The sequence below is a fragment of the Aureobasidium pullulans genome, assembly GCF_000721785.1.
Source record: "Aureobasidium pullulans EXF-150 unplaced genomic scaffold scaffold_11, whole genome shotgun sequence".
NCBI lineage: Eukaryota > Fungi > Ascomycota > Dothideomycetes > Dothideales > Saccotheciaceae > Aureobasidium > Aureobasidium pullulans.
The window spans coordinates 192989-209790 of NW_021941031.1; the positions used below are offsets into that span (position 1 = coordinate 192989).

Sequence of the window (16802 nt, forward strand, 5' to 3'; positions counted from 1 at the left end):
ATGTGTGAGACAGGCGGCGCGCGATTGGGGACAGAGAGCGAGCGACAGAGAAGATGCGCATACAATTATCACTATCTGTGTCTATGACGAGAACAAAATGTTCTGGGAAGCTGCGACTCGACGAACTCTCCAATTAGCAAAGGCTTTGTCGATCTGAAAAGGCTCGGCCCGCTCCCTGCATGACGTTGACTGTCTTGCGATTGTAACGAACTTCTCGACTTTCCATTCCTGCCTCTTTTGTCTTTCTTCGCCGTATGGAAGCATTGCAGAAGGATTATGACCCAACTCTCGGCTTTAGCATCAAGGGCAAGGCCAAGCAGCGAGATGCTCCTCAAGACACCTGCGTTATCTGCTTGGATGCCGTCACCGAGCGCGCCGTCGCCGTCCCTTGCAATCACCTGAACTTCGACTTCCTCTGCCTATGTAGCTGGACCCAAGAACATCCTTCTTGTCCACTATGCAAGACTCCCTTGACAGCCATCGAATACGACTGGCGGTCTCCAACAGATCGCAAGGTCTACACCATTCCTAAGAAAGAAGACAAGCCCAAAGCACCCGCTGCTACCACAAGTACAAATCGCTTCCACCTACCTCGTCGACGTCCTGCCCAGTCAAGCCATCCGAGAATACACAACCCAAATGCTGCTCTCGCGTTCCGTCGTCGCATCTACGCAGAGCAGAACTACAGTCTCCACGTTGGCGCAAATCGTACCTCTCAATACCGCAACTTCACTCCCGCCACCTTCACAACCTCTCCTGCTCTCCAGTCCCGTGCCCGCCTATTTATGCGCCGCGAGTTTCAGGCTTTTGATTTTCTGGCCGAGAACAATGCTAGACTCGGCTTTTTGATCGAGTATATTGTGGCTATACTGAAGACGACCGAGATAAAAGATGCTGCCGGCTCGGCGAGTGCTTTGGTATCAGAGTTTCTAGGAACAAGTGCTGGATCGCTGTTTTTGCACGAACTGGAAGCCTGGTTGAGAAGCCCGTACGAGAGACTGGAAGACTGGGATCGTCACGTTCAGTATGCGCCTAAAAGGCCTAGGTATCAGAACGGCTGATAGTCGAAGATACTTTTGGACCTAGACGCGATATCACCGCGACGTCGGGAAAATATGTTGCGATACCATGATCTGCGCGCATTATGGGACAGTCACGCCTGGCGACGACACCGTGGACAAAACAGTCATGATCCCTTGCAATGTCACACAGGTATTGTGGAGAGCGGACACAAACTTGCGTCCGTGAAGTCCACACTTAGGATTGGTCGATATCCTGACAAGCGACGAAAGCGACGAAAGCGACGGAAGCGACGAAAGCGACGACGATGACAGCCAGTAACACAGCAGGCTGCAACCGCATACAATCTCCATTCTTCTCCAGTGCCCAGCCATTACAGCCAGTACACCAACGAAAAAAAAAGGCGCCACCATCAAGGAAAAGAGAAAAAGGGTCCCTTTCGGACCAGCCGCTGAGGGAACGACAACTGATCCTATTACGGCCCAAGATGAAGAAGGGAAAGATGTTTTGGCGGAGTCATTACTAAAGAGCGCTCATTATGTTTGACGCCATGAGTGTGCAGGACTCTTGCCAGTGAGAAGGGAAGGGGCAAGTGGGTAGGTTAGAAAGGCTCGAAGTGCGCTGCAGCACACCGCGAACCCCTCAGGTGGGTTCAAAAGATTTGCACAACCTCTAGCCCGAAGACGAGTGTGTATGAAGAAAGAAAGGATGGTAGGGGGAGGGGAGAGGACATGCTATATAGGGGTGGATGCTTAGTAAGCAAACTTGCTCAAAGACTCATTTCTCTATGACTCTTGGACCACTTCGCATGCCTGCTGATGACTCTGCTTCTTGCAAGCTGTTCATAGATATGATCAGATTGTTATCAGATAATCAAAGGTTCTTCCATATCGCCCTCAGTCTTCCCCCTTTCACATTCGGCGTCAACGCTTCATCCGGCACGAGTCTAGTTGCTTGTTTCGCAGCATCGACATCTCCTCTTCTTCCAGCATCCAGATCAATCTCCTCCAACCCGTGAAACTTCGTCTTGTTCCAGAACTTGTAGACCAAGTAAATGATCGGGAATAGTGGAATCAGGATATACGCATCCACGAAGCCTCCAGCGTCAAAAGGCACGAAATTGCCCCATCCTTGCACCAGAGCGAGGAAGATGTTTGCTGCGAGTCCAAAGTGGGCGTTCCATGGATACCACATAGATCTGAAGGGAAGTTCCTCAGGAGTGCGTCCTTGACGTGCCCATGCGGCTCGGAAGCGTAGATGGATGAAACTGATACTGCCCCAGACCAAGAAGGTCGAGACTCCGGATAAGTTGACAATGTAGTTGTAAGCCTTTCCTGCTCCAGTGCTGACGTTCATCATGGAGATGGCACCGAAGAGGTTTGTAAACACGATGGCTGCGACGGGCACACCGCGTTTATCTGTCCATCCTAAGAATCTCGGCGCCTTGCCATCTTTTGCCATGAACAAGATAGTCCTCGAGCCGATGTAGATGGAAGCATTTGTAGCTGAAAGGCATGTGACGAAGATGAAAGCGTTGATGAGGTGAACACCCCCATTCCACCCAGCATTCTGAATCGCAACCGTCATGGGCGATTTGAGTGCTCTACTCCCTCCATTAGCAAGGCCATCCGCATCAGCCGGGCATACCAAGCCAAAGAAGAATGCCGATCCCATGTAGACGAAAAGAATGCGAGCAAAGACCTGACGAATGGCCAAAGGCACCGCAACACCAGGATTCTTCGTCTCTGTCGCCGCAACAGCAACACTCTCAATGCCAGCGTAGAAAGTAGAGCAAAACACAAACACGGTAGCCACACCCCTGAACCCATCCACAAAAGCTCCAGGATTGTGATAATACCTGAATCCCAACGGTTCATCCTGGCCAACCAACCCTCCAGCAGCATAAATAATCGCAAAGACAAAAAACACAGCAAGACCAGCCAACTTCAGCAACGCGAGCCAAAACTCCGCTTCTCCAAAGACTTCGACCCCAAGCAACTGGAAACCGAGAAAGAAGAACCAAAAGATGAGAAAGTAACCCCATAGCGGGACTTGAGGGCCCCAAAAGGTAAAAATGGAGGAAATGGTATTATACTCATTCGCCAGTACTGCAACCCAAATGATGAAATAATTCCAACCCACCGCCACGCCGAAAGCTTTGTCAACCATACGTTCGGCCAAAGAGGTAAACGCACCTCCCGATGGATATAAAGTGGTCAATTCGCCGAGTGATTGCATGATACTGAATGCGATGATTCCTATAACGCCGAAACCGATGAGGAGGGAGGCAGGTCCGCCGTTGGAGAGAGCACCGCCCGCGCCGACGAGGAGACCGGGTCCGATGATGCCGGCTAGAGCCATCATGGTGAGATGTCGGGTTTTGAGACCGCGTTTCACGCCTGTTTCTGGGTCGATGAGGGCGGCGTCTGATTCTGGGTCATGGTGGAAATCTGGAGATGGGTGGGCTGCTGGTGAAGCGGATTTATTGTCTAGGACCGCCATTGTGATGGTATTGTTCCGGTCCAGATGTTTGAGCAGAACAGAGTCCGCGATGGGTGATTTGTGATCGTGATTGCTTGAGAGACCAAGCAGCGTATCTCCCAAGTCCGGCCGAGTCGATTATAGATAGGGCAAGAGCAAGACGCGGAAGAAGAGAGAAGAAGAAAATTGTATGAGCAATGACAGAAGAAGATTACCTGACCTCTATACCAACAAATCTACAAACTCACCTTTGTCTAAATAGATGGCGAAATTTTGTCTATATCGGACGATCTTTTAAATGACGCCATCCCAAGGGATTGTCGCGAAATCCTCAACATGCTTGGCTGTGAACTGGATAAATTGATGAGATGATGATGCTCAGCCAGCGAGATGTACTTCGTCTTTCGTACGGTATGAGCAGTCAACGTTGTGTCATGCCGAATGTGAGGACAGAGGTCAGGAGTTGAGGTCGCAAGCTTGAGAATGGAAGACAAACGTGCTGAAAGGCTAATTTTCGATTACATCGGAGTCGAACTCCGCAGTCACTCTGGCAGAAGATGGCTACAGTATTTGTGTTGTTCAGGTCAGAAATGCTAGCGAAACTCTCAATTGTTTCCCTAGGATGGAAACATGGGCGCCACCATGGAAGCTCCAGTACGTACGCTCAGTCTACGCACATACTACATGCTCCTTGGTAGACCATTTCGTAAGACTGGTTTCCAATGAGAGATGGCAGATAGTTTCAACTCGACCAATGTCATAATCCAGAGTACGATCATACGATTCCCTGAAAACGGCCTCTTGGTTTGTCCAACAGACAGAAATTCGACTCGCAGCAACAAGAGATGAGCAGTGAATTCTGCTTCGAGCTGACCACACCAGATTCGCAAGATCAAACAAAAGCTCGACTGAGATGGAACACAGGCATAACATCGTGAATAAGTGTCTATATGCTATTAGTACACAATAGAGCTTCGAGCTCCATGTTTTATGTTTTGTTCAGCCGAGACGTCTTGGACTCTGGCAGTAATGTACAATATTTTACAAAAGGTCGAGAAAAGGTCTATTGCAAACGGACCATGCCCTTGAAGCGACTAGCGATTCTTTGGAAGAAAGTGCGGTCGGGGACTTCGTCAAGCTCCTTGACGAGGGTTGTGTAATGCTCGGGTGCCGAGGCAGGGTGCATCATAGCATTTGACAAAGGGTACTGTGATATGTTAGATTGCATCCTAAGAGTCTTTGTGCAGAGTGTGTCGCGACATACGGCCGAAGAATATCTGTTCTCGAGCAGAGAATACAAGGCATTGATCTCGCGGAGCTCATTTCTTGCCTTGGGTGCTTGTGTCTGGGCCGTGTTGGCTTGATTGACTTGTGCGACTGGTGCAGCTTCAAGACGCTTCTTCAAGACGGATTGAAAGGAGATTTCAGGGCGCAGACGGTCTACGGGCCATTGTGAGAGGATGCGGGCGTAGTGCTTTGAAGCTTGCTGTCGTGTCTGGTCAGTCGCCTTTGTCTGGTGGCACAAAGAGCGGTCCACTTACAGCGCGTGACATTGTGAATGTGATGTGGCGAGGGTAGGATTATTGTGTTTTGAGTATGAATTATACAGCAATTGTCGATGTAACAAAAGTAGTGACGAATCGACTGGCAGCGTCTAACAATTTGATCGACGACATCATCAAAACCCTTTCGCATTTTACCCCAGATTCCCTTGGGCTGAGGCTGAGGTGCGTGGCTTAGCGCGGGCGATACGCTGATACGCTGTACGGATCGCGGGAGTGTCGGGAAGCGAGGTCGACCTGAGAGTGAGACTAGGCTTCCATAATCCTCGCATCACCAGTCACTGACGACCCGTCCATTCTCTTCTACCACCATCCGTCTTGTTTTTGATATCTCGATTATCTTCCCGACTCCGACTCTGACTCCTGAGATTTTGCGCCCCATCTTCCGTCGCTCTTTTTGCCTTTTAATCCCTCGACTCGACTCTGTTTACTTTCGCCTCCTTTGACCGCCGACCCTGACCAGCGACCCTTCTTCTCCGCCCTTCGGCCCACTTCGTCTTATCTCAAGCGCCCAACCTCTGCGCTCCATTACCATAATGTTTTCCTCAAACTATGAACGTGTGAGTATTGTCTCTGCTCGCTGTTCCATTGTATTCGCATATTCTGACTCGACTCTCAGGTGCAAACACATGACGAGGACGACCACGTAACCGGCCAACACTCACAACCAATCCCGAACTCGCCTCCGCCGTCCTTCCGCTCTCTCAACTCCTCTCGCCGTAACTCTGCTCAACACGACCACAATCGCGACCAGGATGCCGACCGAGATATCGACGACGCTTTTGCCGCTCCTTCGGATGACGAGGACGACCATGACGGCCCCGACGCCGACCGTCGACGACTGGTCCAGTCCAACGACCGCGACTCTCCCGAACCCACAGCTCCTGAGGTCCAACCTCCACGACTAGGTCGCAGAGTCACTGAGATTAATATGTTCCTACCTGGCGGCAGTCGCTCAAGCAGCAGCAGGACCTACGGAGGTGGAAACAGCGTCAACGATGGTGTCTTTGCCAACATCTCGGCAAAGCCTACCCGTGGCGAGGAACTTGAGGAGAAGCCTCCGGTACGTTCGACCGCATTTTCGTCCCCCCTTTCTGCAACTTACTGACCTTATCGCAGACATATGAGCAAGCAGCTGCCGACTCAGCACCACCATACTGGGAAACCTCTATTTTGGCCCCTGGAGCCTTCAACAGCGACGACATCTTCGTCGACGGCCTTGTTGTTGGCAGTCTCTTCTCCTTTGTCTGGAACGCTCTTATCTCCATGTCCTTCCAACTCATCGGATTCCTCCTTACATACCTCCTTCACACCACACACGCCGCAAAGCACGGTTCTCGCGCCGGTCTCGGTATCACATTGATCCAATACGGCTTCACATTCCGATCAGTACCCTCGGATCCTGTTACCGGCGTACCTGCCAACGACCCGAACGGCACTATCCCCTCAGACCCTAACGCTCACGACTTCGATCCTTCAAAGGTTGCTGGAAATGTCACCGGTATGGACGAATCAAGCGGACTTGGTGCTCAAGACTGGATTTCGTACGGCCTCATGATTGTCGGTTGGTTTATTCTTATCCGATCTGTCAGCCAATTCATCCGTGCCAGGCGGCAGGAGATGATCATCCGTGGTACTGCTGATCGCGGTCTTGGTACGGCTGTTGTAGCAAGCAACGAGACGCCTGAGCAGGCTGTCTAAGCACAGCTCGGTGGATGTTCTGCGAAATCTTAGGAGGGTCTTGGTTGGGACGGATGTAATGGTGTACAGTGGAGTTTTTCCCTATGTGGTGATGATCATATCACACTTTTTGGTTTCAGATTGCATTAACAGCGGTTGGGATGGTCTTTTTTATTATGGGATCAAGGTTTTGGGGTTTCTCATAGCTGTGCCCGTGCAAGCAACAAATTCAGCTACTTTCCTCTTCTGCTTTCGAAACGTGCATTTATTGGAAACCGATGAAACATTGTACTTGAGTTCTTTTTTTTTTTTTGATAGTAAATATTATACATAATCCAGGTCAGCACTTATCTTCTTCTGATCATTCGCTCGACGCTCTTCCACACACCCGCTGGAGATCTTCTCATAAAGGCCAAGTAGTATGCAGCACCAAACACCAAACCGCCCAAATGACCAGCATGAGCGATAGACGAAGTAGGCGAATCCAGGAAGTACGAGTCGATCAAGCCATAACCGGCAACAAATACCCAAAGCGGGAATGTGATTGGAATCAACATCAACTGCATGGGAGCATTGGGCATCAAGCAAGCAGTCAATGCGCCTACACCCATGACAGCGCCAGAAGCTCCTAAAGCACTGGAATTGTAATTGCGAGTCTTGCTCTGCCAATCACTGCGGTTTGCCTCTGCGACCTTTCTCCTGCGATGATAGAGGAAGCCCATTCCACCAGTGATTGCTGAACCTCCAGCCACAGCAAAGAGATGCAGACCGTTCATTCCTGGGATGAACGCGCATAGGGAGCAAAAGTTGTACAGCGAGAGCATGTTGAAGGCGAAATGCATCGGATCAATATGAGCAAAGGCAGAAGTGATCACAGTCCACCACCGCCCGCTATCAAAAGATGCCGGAGAGAGTAGAGTGTGGCCGAGGATCTTCTTTTCAAGACGCCAGTCTTTTGTGTATTTCGCGTAATTAATGGCGCCAAAGACCATTGCATTCGCGGCGAAGAGGAAGTAGAAGGCAGACATTACGCCGTTCGAGCCAGCACGACCATAGCCTCCAGAGTGATAGAAGCGTTGGATACGCTGAAGTCGGAACTGGCTGATGGGATCAAGTTCTCTGTTCATTGTGCGTGTTGTTGATGGGTTGAAGAACGGGTGGCGTGGTTTGAGTAGAGAGGAAGCCTTGCGAGATTGGAGAATTGGATTGGAATTGCTCAGCCCCAACCTCTGGCGGAGCATTTGGGAAAACATGGTTTGTTGGTTGATGCGATGGAGTCGAGCTGATATATATTATCGGGTCATCGGATGATGTTCGCCTACAGAGCTGCGGCACGAACAGCTGTGGTGCGCGCTTAGGAATGAGCTGTCCTATCGTTACTTCACTTTGGCAACTGATCAGTCAGATGAAATGTCGAGAACAAGGTAAACTTCGATACTGTTCTAGAAGGTTTAGAATATCAGGAAGGAGCAATTGATGTATGGTAGCTCAATCAGGTCGTGTGATTGGCCGACGTGTGCCAAGGCTCTACTCGATCAAGCTTGATGATATCCGCATGGCAAGCGCACGACGACTCTTTTGTTCATTGCAACCTTCTCTTCGCCGCCTATTGTGCACTCCCGCTTGATCTACCACCAGCTCGCTTCATCCTCTTGCCCACACTAGAACTGCAAACTACTCCGCCGCTCGATTTCACACCTGCATTGACGTGAATACTGTGTGACTCCACCCACGACGAACTCCGTGTCACGAAACAAGCGACAGCTCATCCGCTCCAAACACCAACAAACACACGCAGTATTCGAATCGCGATTACTACACTCAGTGTACCTCTTCACTGCGCGCACCCACTCCTATATTCACATCAACTCACTCGACCACATTGCATTGCGTGTTTCTTGAGCTTACGTCTCTTTCTCTCCCCCACCACCACATCTCACACAACAACATACAATGGCGGATCAACTCGCAAGTCAGCTCGAAGCTGCCTCGCTCAAGTATGCCTATACCGGCCCCAAAGCTTACCCGGAACCACACGCTGACAAGATCTCCCCTCAGTGAATCAAACCAGGCAGACGGCAACTGGAGGTCAGGACTGAAGGTACCTGCCAAGGATGGCAGAGTCCAAACAGAAGATGTTACCGCGACCAAGGGTCTCGAATTTGAAGATTTCTATCTCAAGCGCGAACTGCTCATGGGCATTTTTGAGTCAGGTTTCGAAAAGCCCTCACCTATTCAAGAAGAAGCTATCCCCGTCGCTCTTACCGGCAGAGATGTCCTTGCCCGCGCAAAGAACGGCACCGGAAAGACGGCTGCTTTCATCATTCCCACTCTCGAACGCGTCAACCCCAAGAACAGCAAGATTCAGGCCTTGATCCTGGTACCCACACGAGAACTGGCTCTCCAAACATCGCAGGTCTGCAAGACGCTTGGAAAACACCTTGGTGTGAATGTCATGGTCACTACTGGAGGTACTGGCTTGAAGGACGACATTATCCGCTTGAACGAGGCCGTACATGTTCTCATTGGTACACCTGGCAGAATTTTGGATCTTGCCAGCCGTGGTGTCGCAGACCTCTCGACCGCCCAGACATTTGTCATGGATGAGGCCGACAAGCTCCTCTCCCCCGAATTTACCTCCACTATCGATCAGCTCCTCTCTTTCCACCCTCCGGACCGCCAGGTCATGCTCTTCTCGGCCACTTTCCCCGTCATTGTCAAGGAATTCAAGGACAAGCACATGAAGGACCCCCACGAGATCAACCTCATGGACGAGCTGACACTACGCGGTATTACCCAGTACTATGCCTTCGTCGAGGAGAAGCAAAAGGTCCACTGTCTCAACACCCTTTTCTCCCGTCTCCAGATCAACCAGTCCATCATCTTCTGTAACTCTACCACCCGTGTCGAGCTTTTGGCCAAGAAGGTTACTGAGCTCGGCTACTCCTGCTTCTACTCGCACGCCCGCATGCTTCAACAGAACCGTAACCGTGTCTTCCACGACTTCCGCGCTGGCCACTGCCGTAACCTCGTCTGTTCCGATCTCCTCACTCGTGGTATCGATATTCAGGCTGTAAACGTTGTCATCAACTTCGATTTCCCCAAGAACGCCGAGACCTACCTCCACCGTATCGGTCGTTCCGGCCGTTTCGGTCACCTTGGTCTGGCTATCAACTTGATCAATTGGGATGACCGCTTCAACCTGTACAGAATTGAGCAGGAGCTTGGCACTGAGATCAAGCCCATTCCTCAGCACATCGACAAGGGCTTGTACGTCTACGACACTCCCGAGAACATTCCCCGTCCCATTACCAGTGCCCCGCAGTTGCAGCAACAGCCCCAAGAGCGCCGTCAGCACCACCAGCAGGGCTACCGTGGCGGCCGCGGCGGCAACTACCAGGGCCAGCAAGGTCAGAGAAGAGGACCTCCTCGCAACCAGTACCCCTCCCAGGGTGGCCAGGGTGGCGGCTTCCAGCAGCAGCAGGCCCAGTACAACCAGCAAGCCTTCCCTACTCAGCAGGCTCCTCAGCAGGCTCCTTCTTACCCCCAAGGCGGCTTCTCTCAGCCCAGCGCTTTCCCCACTCCTCAGAGCTTCCCCCAGCCTCAGGGGCAGCAACCTAGCAGGTAATCTGATACCAATTTCTTGACTGGGATAATTGGCGTTTTTCGGCGTTTTGACCCAGGCGGGTCTATTTGCATTTTCATGATGGGAATGAGATGAGAAGGGAAAAGCAAGACATGGATTGTTTTCGCGTCATGCTACCACGAAGTTACTTTACCCCCTTCCGGTCAAGCCTAACGTCGACACTACTATATTCAACATCACCACTCTACACACCGCGCGCCTCCTGGTTGCAAAGCGCAGACTAGTGACTATCAAACATCATCTTCGACCCTCTTCACGCGCCATCTCGACATGCGATGCAACGAATCCCGTTTTCCATTTCCCCACCCTTTTTCATGCACAATGTACCATCACGTTTTTTTGCACCTTTCCCCTCTACCCAACAAGGCGTTATGCTGTTGATTCGAATCCGGCTGGACCAGATCAAATGACTGCCTTGTTATCTTATTCTGCTTTTTTACCACGTCACCACCCACCCGCTATCTGTTCATTCGGCATCACAACTTTATACGTACCCTTCAAATCATCGACACCGTCAGGTCGAGGTCGGCATACATTTTTTCGAATCCGACCTTGGCTTGATCGCCGAGAGCGATGCTATGGTCAGACTTTCCAGCCGCCTGTGGAAGCTTTCCAATCCACTTACTACACCATCAAGACACGATATCTCCGAATCACATTGTCCTGAACCCATCTCTCAACTGTTGATCACCCACCTCTTCGGCCCACGTCACTCTGGCCGTCTAGAGGTGCGCACCAGATCAGTACCGGAACTTCTCAACCTCAGCCACTCTTCGCAAATCCCCTACGTTATCTGGACATTCACTTGTCGATGGGAAACAAGAAAGCTTGTACAAGGAAAGAGAAGAAAACCTGGTTAGAAAGAAAACAAAGAACAAGAAAAGAACTTTTTTGAAGGAGAATGAGGAAATGGAGTATTCAAGGATAAGCGAAGTTCGTTATAGCTTTACTGTTACTCTGGACTACAATGACAATTGAATCTTCTCTCTTTCAAACTTCTCATCCTTTACTGTCGTTCGTCATCAAGTGATCTTCTTGCATCCAGATAAGGATGTGTTTGCCTATCTGATAATTGTTACAGAAGCAAGTCGTCCTGTTTAGGCAAACAAGATTCAGACTAACATCGAGCATAAGGGACCAACACTAAGAAGGAACGAATTCGGAGAAGGAACGAGTAAAAAGAAAAGACGCGTATGTAGAGCTGAAGCCATCGGGAAGAGCGACCGAGAGCAGATGCCAATTGAAGAGATCAAGATGCACGAAGGGGCAGGAGCGATCAAGCAGGTGAGACGAGAATTCAATAATCGCAGTAGACAAATCTCTACCAACAAAAAGAAGAAAGAAGGCTTCATTTTTTCTCGAATGCAAAAGAAGGAAAAAAAGGAGAAATATATGTACAGAAGTTTTTGGGCCATGGGAAGAACCAAAGAAAAGAAGTCGGCTTTTTCAAAGAACAAACCGACCAAAAAGGAAAAGACGGCCTTAGGAGAAAAACGACGTTCGCTGAAACAAAGACTCCGCCGATGAATAGAAGAACGTACGACGTGCCCAACGAGAACCAAAGAAATCGGGTATCCAAAGAATCAGCTCAACGAGCATACCTCGCGCTCAAACTAGCAAATGCGTCGGGGGAATGCGGTCTTCCATTACCCATGCCAACAAAATCTCTGCTCTCCTGGCTGACATGTCTGGCGCCCGCTCTAGCCTGTTCTTGCTGCTGCGGGGGAGGTGCAGAGCCGAAAGGGTTCATGCTGCCACTTCCAACAGGCATAGTGACACTTCTCTGTGGTACTTGCATCTGCTGAGCTTGCATCTGCTGTTGATGTTGGTCTGGCATCATGTTGGGAGCCATACCGTTTTCAGGTAGTGATTGTAGGGGCCTTGAAGGTGCAAGCTGGGGATGGTTGTACAGTGCCATGATGTCCATTTTACCAAAGCGTCCAGTGGGCTGAGGATACAGCTGTTGCTGTTGTTGCTGAGGCATTTGTTGTTGTGCCATTTGCTGCTGCTGCTGTTGGTGCGCGGATTGATAAGATTGGTACGGCTCTGGTTGACTGGACTGGGGTATCTGGAAGGGGTTGGAAGAGGGTTGAGGAGAAGACATGTTTGCGTAGGGGTTCGAGGTTTGTTGGGGAGCCAATTGCTGCGGTTGTTGTTGTTGTTGATGATAAGGGTTTTGCTGTTGCTGCTGCTGGTATTGAGGTTGTTGTTGCTGCTGCTGCTGCTGTTGTTGTTGTTGCGGTTGAGTAGCAAAGAAGTCCTGCTGGGGTTGGTAGAATGCACCAGGCGATTGTGCTTGTTGTATCTGAACCGGAGGCTGTGCAAGCCATGGGTTTTGAGGAGCTGCTGATAGTTGTATGCCAAATGGATTTGAAGGCGCAAATGTTTGGGATTGAGTTTTTCTCAAAAAAGGGTTGGACTGTGGTTGCGATTGTTGGTATTGCTGGGCGTCCTGAGGAGGATAAGTAGGAGCTTGTACGGGCTGTTGCATCTGCTGGGGCATGAATGGGTTGTTCTGGTATTGCTGAGGCTGCTGGTTGGTAATCTGCATGGCCGAGAAAGAGTTCTGTAGGGACTGCTGTGCCTGAGGCTGAGTTTGAGGTTGAAGGAACGGGTTGTATGAAGGTTGCGGCGCCACAGTCGAAAGTGCGGGCTGGGTAAAGGCACGGCGGGGAGGTTGCAAGTCCAAAGCATCAAAGGGGTTCGTCGAGGAAGCTGGTTTCTCTTGTGCTCTTTGTTTCTCGATGTAAATGCCATTGGCGTTGGAACTGCTGGTGCTGCCTGACATGGGGGTTAGGGTACCCTGTGCCCCTGAGGTCGCATCACCCAAGCGCACAAGCGTCTCGACTGCCTTGTCCAGACTACCATTGACGCTCTTCAGAACCATCGAGTTGCGGCGTGTGTCTGGGAAACCCATCTCTCGCAGCGATGCCAGCTTGGTATCGAATGTGTCCTCCTCTTGGTTTCCTACCGTCGAGCCAAAGACGCGCGACGGCTTGTTCATCTTTCCGATAGGCGGTGTGGAACGTCCATCTGATCCTGTCAAAGCGGGTGACAGGGGAGGTGTGAACCTTTGCTGAGTGGCCGATGAGGAACGAACTCCCAGCGAGAAACCAAACTTCTTTCCAGGCTTTGGCGGCAGAGGCGGTGGTACTCCTTCGTTGGAGCTGACACTGGCTCCACCAACCGTATGACTCCTGGGCCTCGAACCAACAAAGGCCTTGTGCTCGTACTTTTGGCGGATGAAACGCTCCATGACACCTCCAACTTCGTCTGCGTCGGTTGGAATGTCGGGTCTGATGTTCTGGGGGTTGAATGTGCGATTTGACGTGACGTTTCCTACACGCTTCATGTTGTCGACCTGGTCAGGAGTCCAGCTATCCATGCTCAGCGATTTGACTTTGGAGATGTGAGTGCCCATCTTGCGGTGCAGAGCGGCGCAACTCATGCACAGGAAAATGCCCAGCTGTTGATGTTGTCAGAAAGGCGCATCGGATTTCAGCGACTTGTACTCACACTCCAACTGGACCATGCTGGTACAGTGTCAGCACGCAGATTCCAGAAAGTCCCACGTCTCTGTGAATTGGCTCACCTGGATTCCTCGCAGCGCAATCGGCGCATCTGTCGTTCCCAGGTACAGACTTCAAAAGATCCTGCAACATGCGCTCATTGCGAGCCTGCTGTCTCTTGCTGACGGCGCTGGCCATGTTGTAGAGAAAGTCCACGTGCCGAGTGGAAAGGGGTTAGGATGTTTCTAAGCAGTGAAGGAGATTATATGCGACAAGCAGTACGCTGATTGTGGATGAATAGTGCTATTTGGTCGTGTCAAGTGGTCGGCATGGTTGCAGTGGGTTTGAAGAAATAGATGTGTACATGGTCAAGTACTGGCCAAACATGACCATGTCTTCGATCGGCGCGCTCCAGCCCGCTCCACCGCAGCTCATCATCATGTGGCTGCCGACAATCTTAGCCATCACATATCGCAGGCATCAATTCGTTGTTTTCAGATCAAGACCGTATCCGATCTGCTCGTCTCTTATAAACCAGGCTTGAAATACTTGTCCAAGTCATCAGTTGCGATCATAGTTTCAGGGCGTGGTACAAACCACCGCAGACCGCAAGTCGGAATTCTCCGTCCGGCGACTTTCGATTGTACAACAGACTCCAACTTTTGAGCCTCGCCGCCGCCATACAGCAATACAGCAATGGTTCTACACAGATTAGCGCGCTCAAGAAGCGCATGGGCTCCTTTGCTGGAGTCGCGCCCTCACGTACGTCTGATACCTAATCATCATACACCCAACCATTTACTTAACATCTTTGCGCAGGCTAGACAATTTCATGCATCATCAATATCGAGACTCCACGAGGTTCCCAATCTGTCATACAAGGAACAGTTCGAGGCCAGAGGTGTTCCCGGTCTCCTTGATCAACCTGCCTACGATGTGGCATGGAGACAGAACATGGAACACCTTGTCGAACGACTGAACAAAGCCACCATGAGTAAATACACCACCAGCACTGTCTACAAGGAAGCATTCATCTGACCCAATCGCTCAAAGATACCGACTTTGAACAGTCGTCGACCAAGCAGCTCATCCTCCAGTTCGCCCGCAATCCCCAATATGCCCCCGTCTTTGCAGCCGCCAGTATGGCCCACAACACACATTTCTTCTTCGACGGCCTGGGTGTTGGTATTGACAGCGAAAAGCTCGAAGCCTTCCCGACTCTCGAAAAAGCCCTGATTGCATCCTTCGGCAACATCGACACCCTCTGGAGGATAATGTTGTCCAAGGCAAGCGCCATGACCGGCCCTGGCTTCGTCTGGCTCGTCCAAGCAACCAAGCGCTCCACCTCGTCAATCGGAAACAACACGCCCGAATTCAGACTCCTAGTTACCTACAATGCTGGCACCCCGTACGCTGAGGCTGGTGTTCGACAACAAGGTGCTGACCTGAGCACCTCCGAGGGCTACAACGGCTCTGCTGGTTCTTTCGGTCCTACATCGACTCGTGAAAGAGCAACCCCAAAGCTTCCTCCGGGTACTGAGCTCATCACTCCGGTACTCTGTGTGAGCACCTGGGAGCATGCATACTTGAGGCAATACGGTGTGGGAGGAAAGCAACAGTACCTGATCAATTGGTGGAAGGCTATCAACTGGGGAGCCGTCGACCAAAAGATGATCAAGCCCTCCGACAAGCCGAACGGCAAATTTGTAGAAAAGTAGCTCCCTTGTCATGTTCAAAATGTAATATAGCCATTCCCGTGTACGCTTTGCTTGCTTGTATCCTCGACTTTCAATATCCGGCCCCCGCTTGCTGTATCGTACATGTCATGAGTGGTGGGCACCGAGCTGCTTATTCCTCCATCTCGTCATCGTCTCCCTCGAGTGCCTTCTTGGCCAGACGCTCTGCCTCCTCACGCATCTCTTTCGGTACCTCCTCGTGTCTGCCCTTGGTGGGTCCATCAACCTTGCTGATCCACGTCATTTCCAGCTCAAACTCCTTGTCTTTGCTGTCCTCGTGTGCCACGTAGATGATTCTTGCTGCCTCCTTGACACCTTCCTCCAAGCTGATGCCGCCCTGATCGGGGGTGAGCTTCAGTTTCTCCAATTCCGCCTTGGCTGCTTGTCTGCCCTTGCCAGTAGCTGCGCCGTAGTATCCCCAGTACAGTCCAGATGGCTCGATCATGTAGAGGTATGGGCCACCCTCCTTTGCGTCGGGCATCTTGCCGCCACTGCCACTTGACGGACCGGAACCGACCTGTGCATCAACGGGCACTTCGAGCTCCGAGTCCCAACCACCAATGATGGCGGTGATGCCGAAGGGGCGGACTGACGAGTAGAGGGTGTAGGCTTGGACGTATGATCCCATGCGGTCGGCGAGGGAGGCGACGGGGATGGGCTGCTTGTAGAGAGAGCGCCATGATGAGGCCTCATCGCGAGCGCGAGTAACGAAGTGGCGACCATCGGGGAGAAGACCAGTAGAAACCTGTAAACAAGCATTAGCCGGAAAATATCGTAAGTAGGGTGGAAGTTGAACGTACAACACCAATGTTGCGATCGACAGTGGCTATCCTCTTGTTTGCATCCTTCTTCAACAATTTGGAGGTAACGAGTTTCTCCAGAGCCAGAACAACACCATCGCGACATCTGATACCAACGCAGGTACCGCCGTTCTCGACTGCCTTCATGGCGTATTCGACCTAGACGGCCGTCAGTTAATGGTTTCACAAGGATGAGTGTTGATGAGCTCACTTGGAAGTTACGTCCATCGGGAGAGAAGACCGAGTTGGACAGATCGTAGCCCGTTCCTATCGAAGTCTTGACATGGGAGTTAGCAAAGAAACACGATGCGACATGTGATGCGGCGTTTACTGACCATGCTTGCGGTTGATGAAGGTGTGGAAAGGAA

At 51.1% G+C, this 16802-nt stretch overlaps 10 protein-coding genes across 10 annotated transcripts; 4 read left to right on the forward strand and 6 right to left on the reverse strand.

Annotated features, from left to right (window-relative positions):
- Nucleotides 1–15: 15 nt before the first annotated feature.
- Nucleotides 16–1102, forward strand: M438DRAFT_31372 (uncharacterized protein). Its single transcript, XM_029902573.1, has one exon. It carries the CDS (start codon nucleotides 255–257, stop codon nucleotides 1059–1061), a length of 807 nt encoding a protein of 268 aa, XP_029759553.1. The 5' UTR covers nucleotides 16–254; the 3' UTR covers nucleotides 1062–1102.
- Nucleotides 1102–1663, reverse strand: M438DRAFT_31365 (uncharacterized protein). Its single transcript, XM_029902569.1, has one exon. The coding sequence runs from the start codon at nucleotides 1431–1433 to the stop codon at nucleotides 1143–1145; it is 291 nt and encodes a 96-aa protein (XP_029759554.1). The 5' UTR covers nucleotides 1434–1663; the 3' UTR covers nucleotides 1102–1142.
- A 230-nt stretch (nucleotides 1664–1893) lies between these two features.
- Nucleotides 1894–4204, reverse strand: M438DRAFT_375192 (amino acid permease-like protein; the record flags this gene model as incomplete). Its single annotated transcript, XM_029908560.1, has 2 exons — nucleotides 1894–3452; nucleotides 4183–4204. 2 exons carry the CDS (start codon nucleotides 4202–4204, stop codon nucleotides 1894–1896), a joined length of 1581 nt encoding a protein of 526 aa, XP_029759555.1.
- Nucleotides 4205–4564: 360 nt separating this feature from the next.
- M438DRAFT_335987 (uncharacterized protein) lies at nucleotides 4565–5054 on the reverse strand (the record flags this gene model as incomplete). Its single annotated transcript, XM_029903852.1, has 3 exons — nucleotides 4565–4708; nucleotides 4766–4987; nucleotides 5043–5054. The coding sequence occupies 3 exons, from the start codon at nucleotides 5052–5054 to the stop codon at nucleotides 4565–4567; spliced, it is 378 nt and encodes a 125-aa protein (XP_029759556.1).
- A 545-nt stretch (nucleotides 5055–5599) lies between these two features.
- M438DRAFT_335988 (uncharacterized protein) lies at nucleotides 5600–6764 on the forward strand (the record flags this gene model as incomplete). The annotated part of the gene is made up of 3 exons (XM_029903853.1): nucleotides 5600–5623; nucleotides 5683–6126; nucleotides 6183–6764. 3 exons carry the CDS (start codon nucleotides 5600–5602, stop codon nucleotides 6762–6764), a joined length of 1050 nt encoding a protein of 349 aa, XP_029759557.1.
- A 326-nt stretch (nucleotides 6765–7090) lies between these two features.
- Nucleotides 7091–7771, reverse strand: M438DRAFT_275830 (uncharacterized protein; the record flags this gene model as incomplete). Its single annotated transcript, XM_029900812.1, has 1 exon — nucleotides 7091–7771. One exon carries the CDS (start codon nucleotides 7769–7771, stop codon nucleotides 7091–7093), a length of 681 nt encoding a protein of 226 aa, XP_029759558.1.
- Nucleotides 7772–8696: 925 nt separating this feature from the next.
- Nucleotides 8697–10371, forward strand: M438DRAFT_335990 (DEAD-domain-containing protein; the record flags this gene model as incomplete). Its single annotated transcript, XM_029903854.1, has 2 exons — nucleotides 8697–8740; nucleotides 8802–10371. The coding sequence occupies 2 exons, from the start codon at nucleotides 8697–8699 to the stop codon at nucleotides 10369–10371; spliced, it is 1614 nt and encodes a 537-aa protein (XP_029759559.1).
- Nucleotides 10372–11515: 1144 nt separating this feature from the next.
- M438DRAFT_346321 (ArfGap-domain-containing protein) lies at nucleotides 11516–14447 on the reverse strand. Its single transcript, XM_029905641.1, has 3 exons — nucleotides 13982–14447; nucleotides 13906–13922; nucleotides 11516–13855 (listed from the first exon to the last, which is right to left on the reverse strand). Exons 1-3 carry the CDS (start codon nucleotides 14094–14096, stop codon nucleotides 11978–11980), a joined length of 2010 nt encoding a protein of 669 aa, XP_029759560.1. The 5' UTR covers nucleotides 14097–14447; the 3' UTR covers nucleotides 11516–11977.
- Nucleotides 14381–16094, forward strand: M438DRAFT_346322 (manganese and iron superoxide dismutase). The gene is made up of 3 exons (XM_029905642.1): nucleotides 14381–14660; nucleotides 14718–14892; nucleotides 14952–16094. The coding sequence occupies exons 1-3, from the start codon at nucleotides 14595–14597 to the stop codon at nucleotides 15614–15616; spliced, it is 906 nt and encodes a 301-aa protein (XP_029759561.1). The 5' UTR covers nucleotides 14381–14594; the 3' UTR covers nucleotides 15617–16094.
- On the reverse strand, nucleotides 15747–16772 carry M438DRAFT_356080 (proteasome core particle subunit alpha 7; the record flags this gene model as incomplete). The annotated part of the gene is made up of 4 exons (XM_029907078.1): nucleotides 15747–16379; nucleotides 16435–16593; nucleotides 16646–16711; nucleotides 16770–16772. 4 exons carry the CDS (start codon nucleotides 16770–16772, stop codon nucleotides 15747–15749), a joined length of 861 nt encoding a protein of 286 aa, XP_029759562.1.
- Between the last annotated feature and the right edge of the window lie 30 nt (nucleotides 16773–16802).

What these genes read in the sequence shown, in the direction of transcription:
- M438DRAFT_31372 (XM_029902573.1), top strand. Translation starts at nt 255, where the DNA reads ATGGAAGCATTGCAGAAGGATTATGACCCAACTCTCGGCTTTAGCATC.
- M438DRAFT_31365 (XM_029902569.1), bottom strand. Translation starts at nt 1,433, where the DNA reads ATGGTGGCGCCTTTTTTTTTCGTTGGTGTACTGGCTGTAATGGCTGGG.
- M438DRAFT_346321 (XM_029905641.1), bottom strand. Translation starts at nt 14,096, where the DNA reads ATGGCCAGCGCCGTCAGCAAGAGACAGCAGGCTCGCAATGAGCGCATG.
- M438DRAFT_346322 (XM_029905642.1), top strand. Translation starts at nt 14,595, where the DNA reads ATGGTTCTACACAGATTAGCGCGCTCAAGAAGCGCATGGGCTCCTTTG. An exon ending in TGCTGGAGTCGCGCCCTCAC is followed by an intron (nt 14,661 to 14,717) that starts GTACGTCTGATA and finishes ATCTTTGCGCAG; the next exon opens with GCTAGACAATTTCATGCATC. An exon ending in ACTGAACAAAGCCACCATGA is followed by an intron (nt 14,893 to 14,951) that starts GTAAATACACCA and finishes AATCGCTCAAAG; the next exon opens with ATACCGACTTTGAACAGTCG.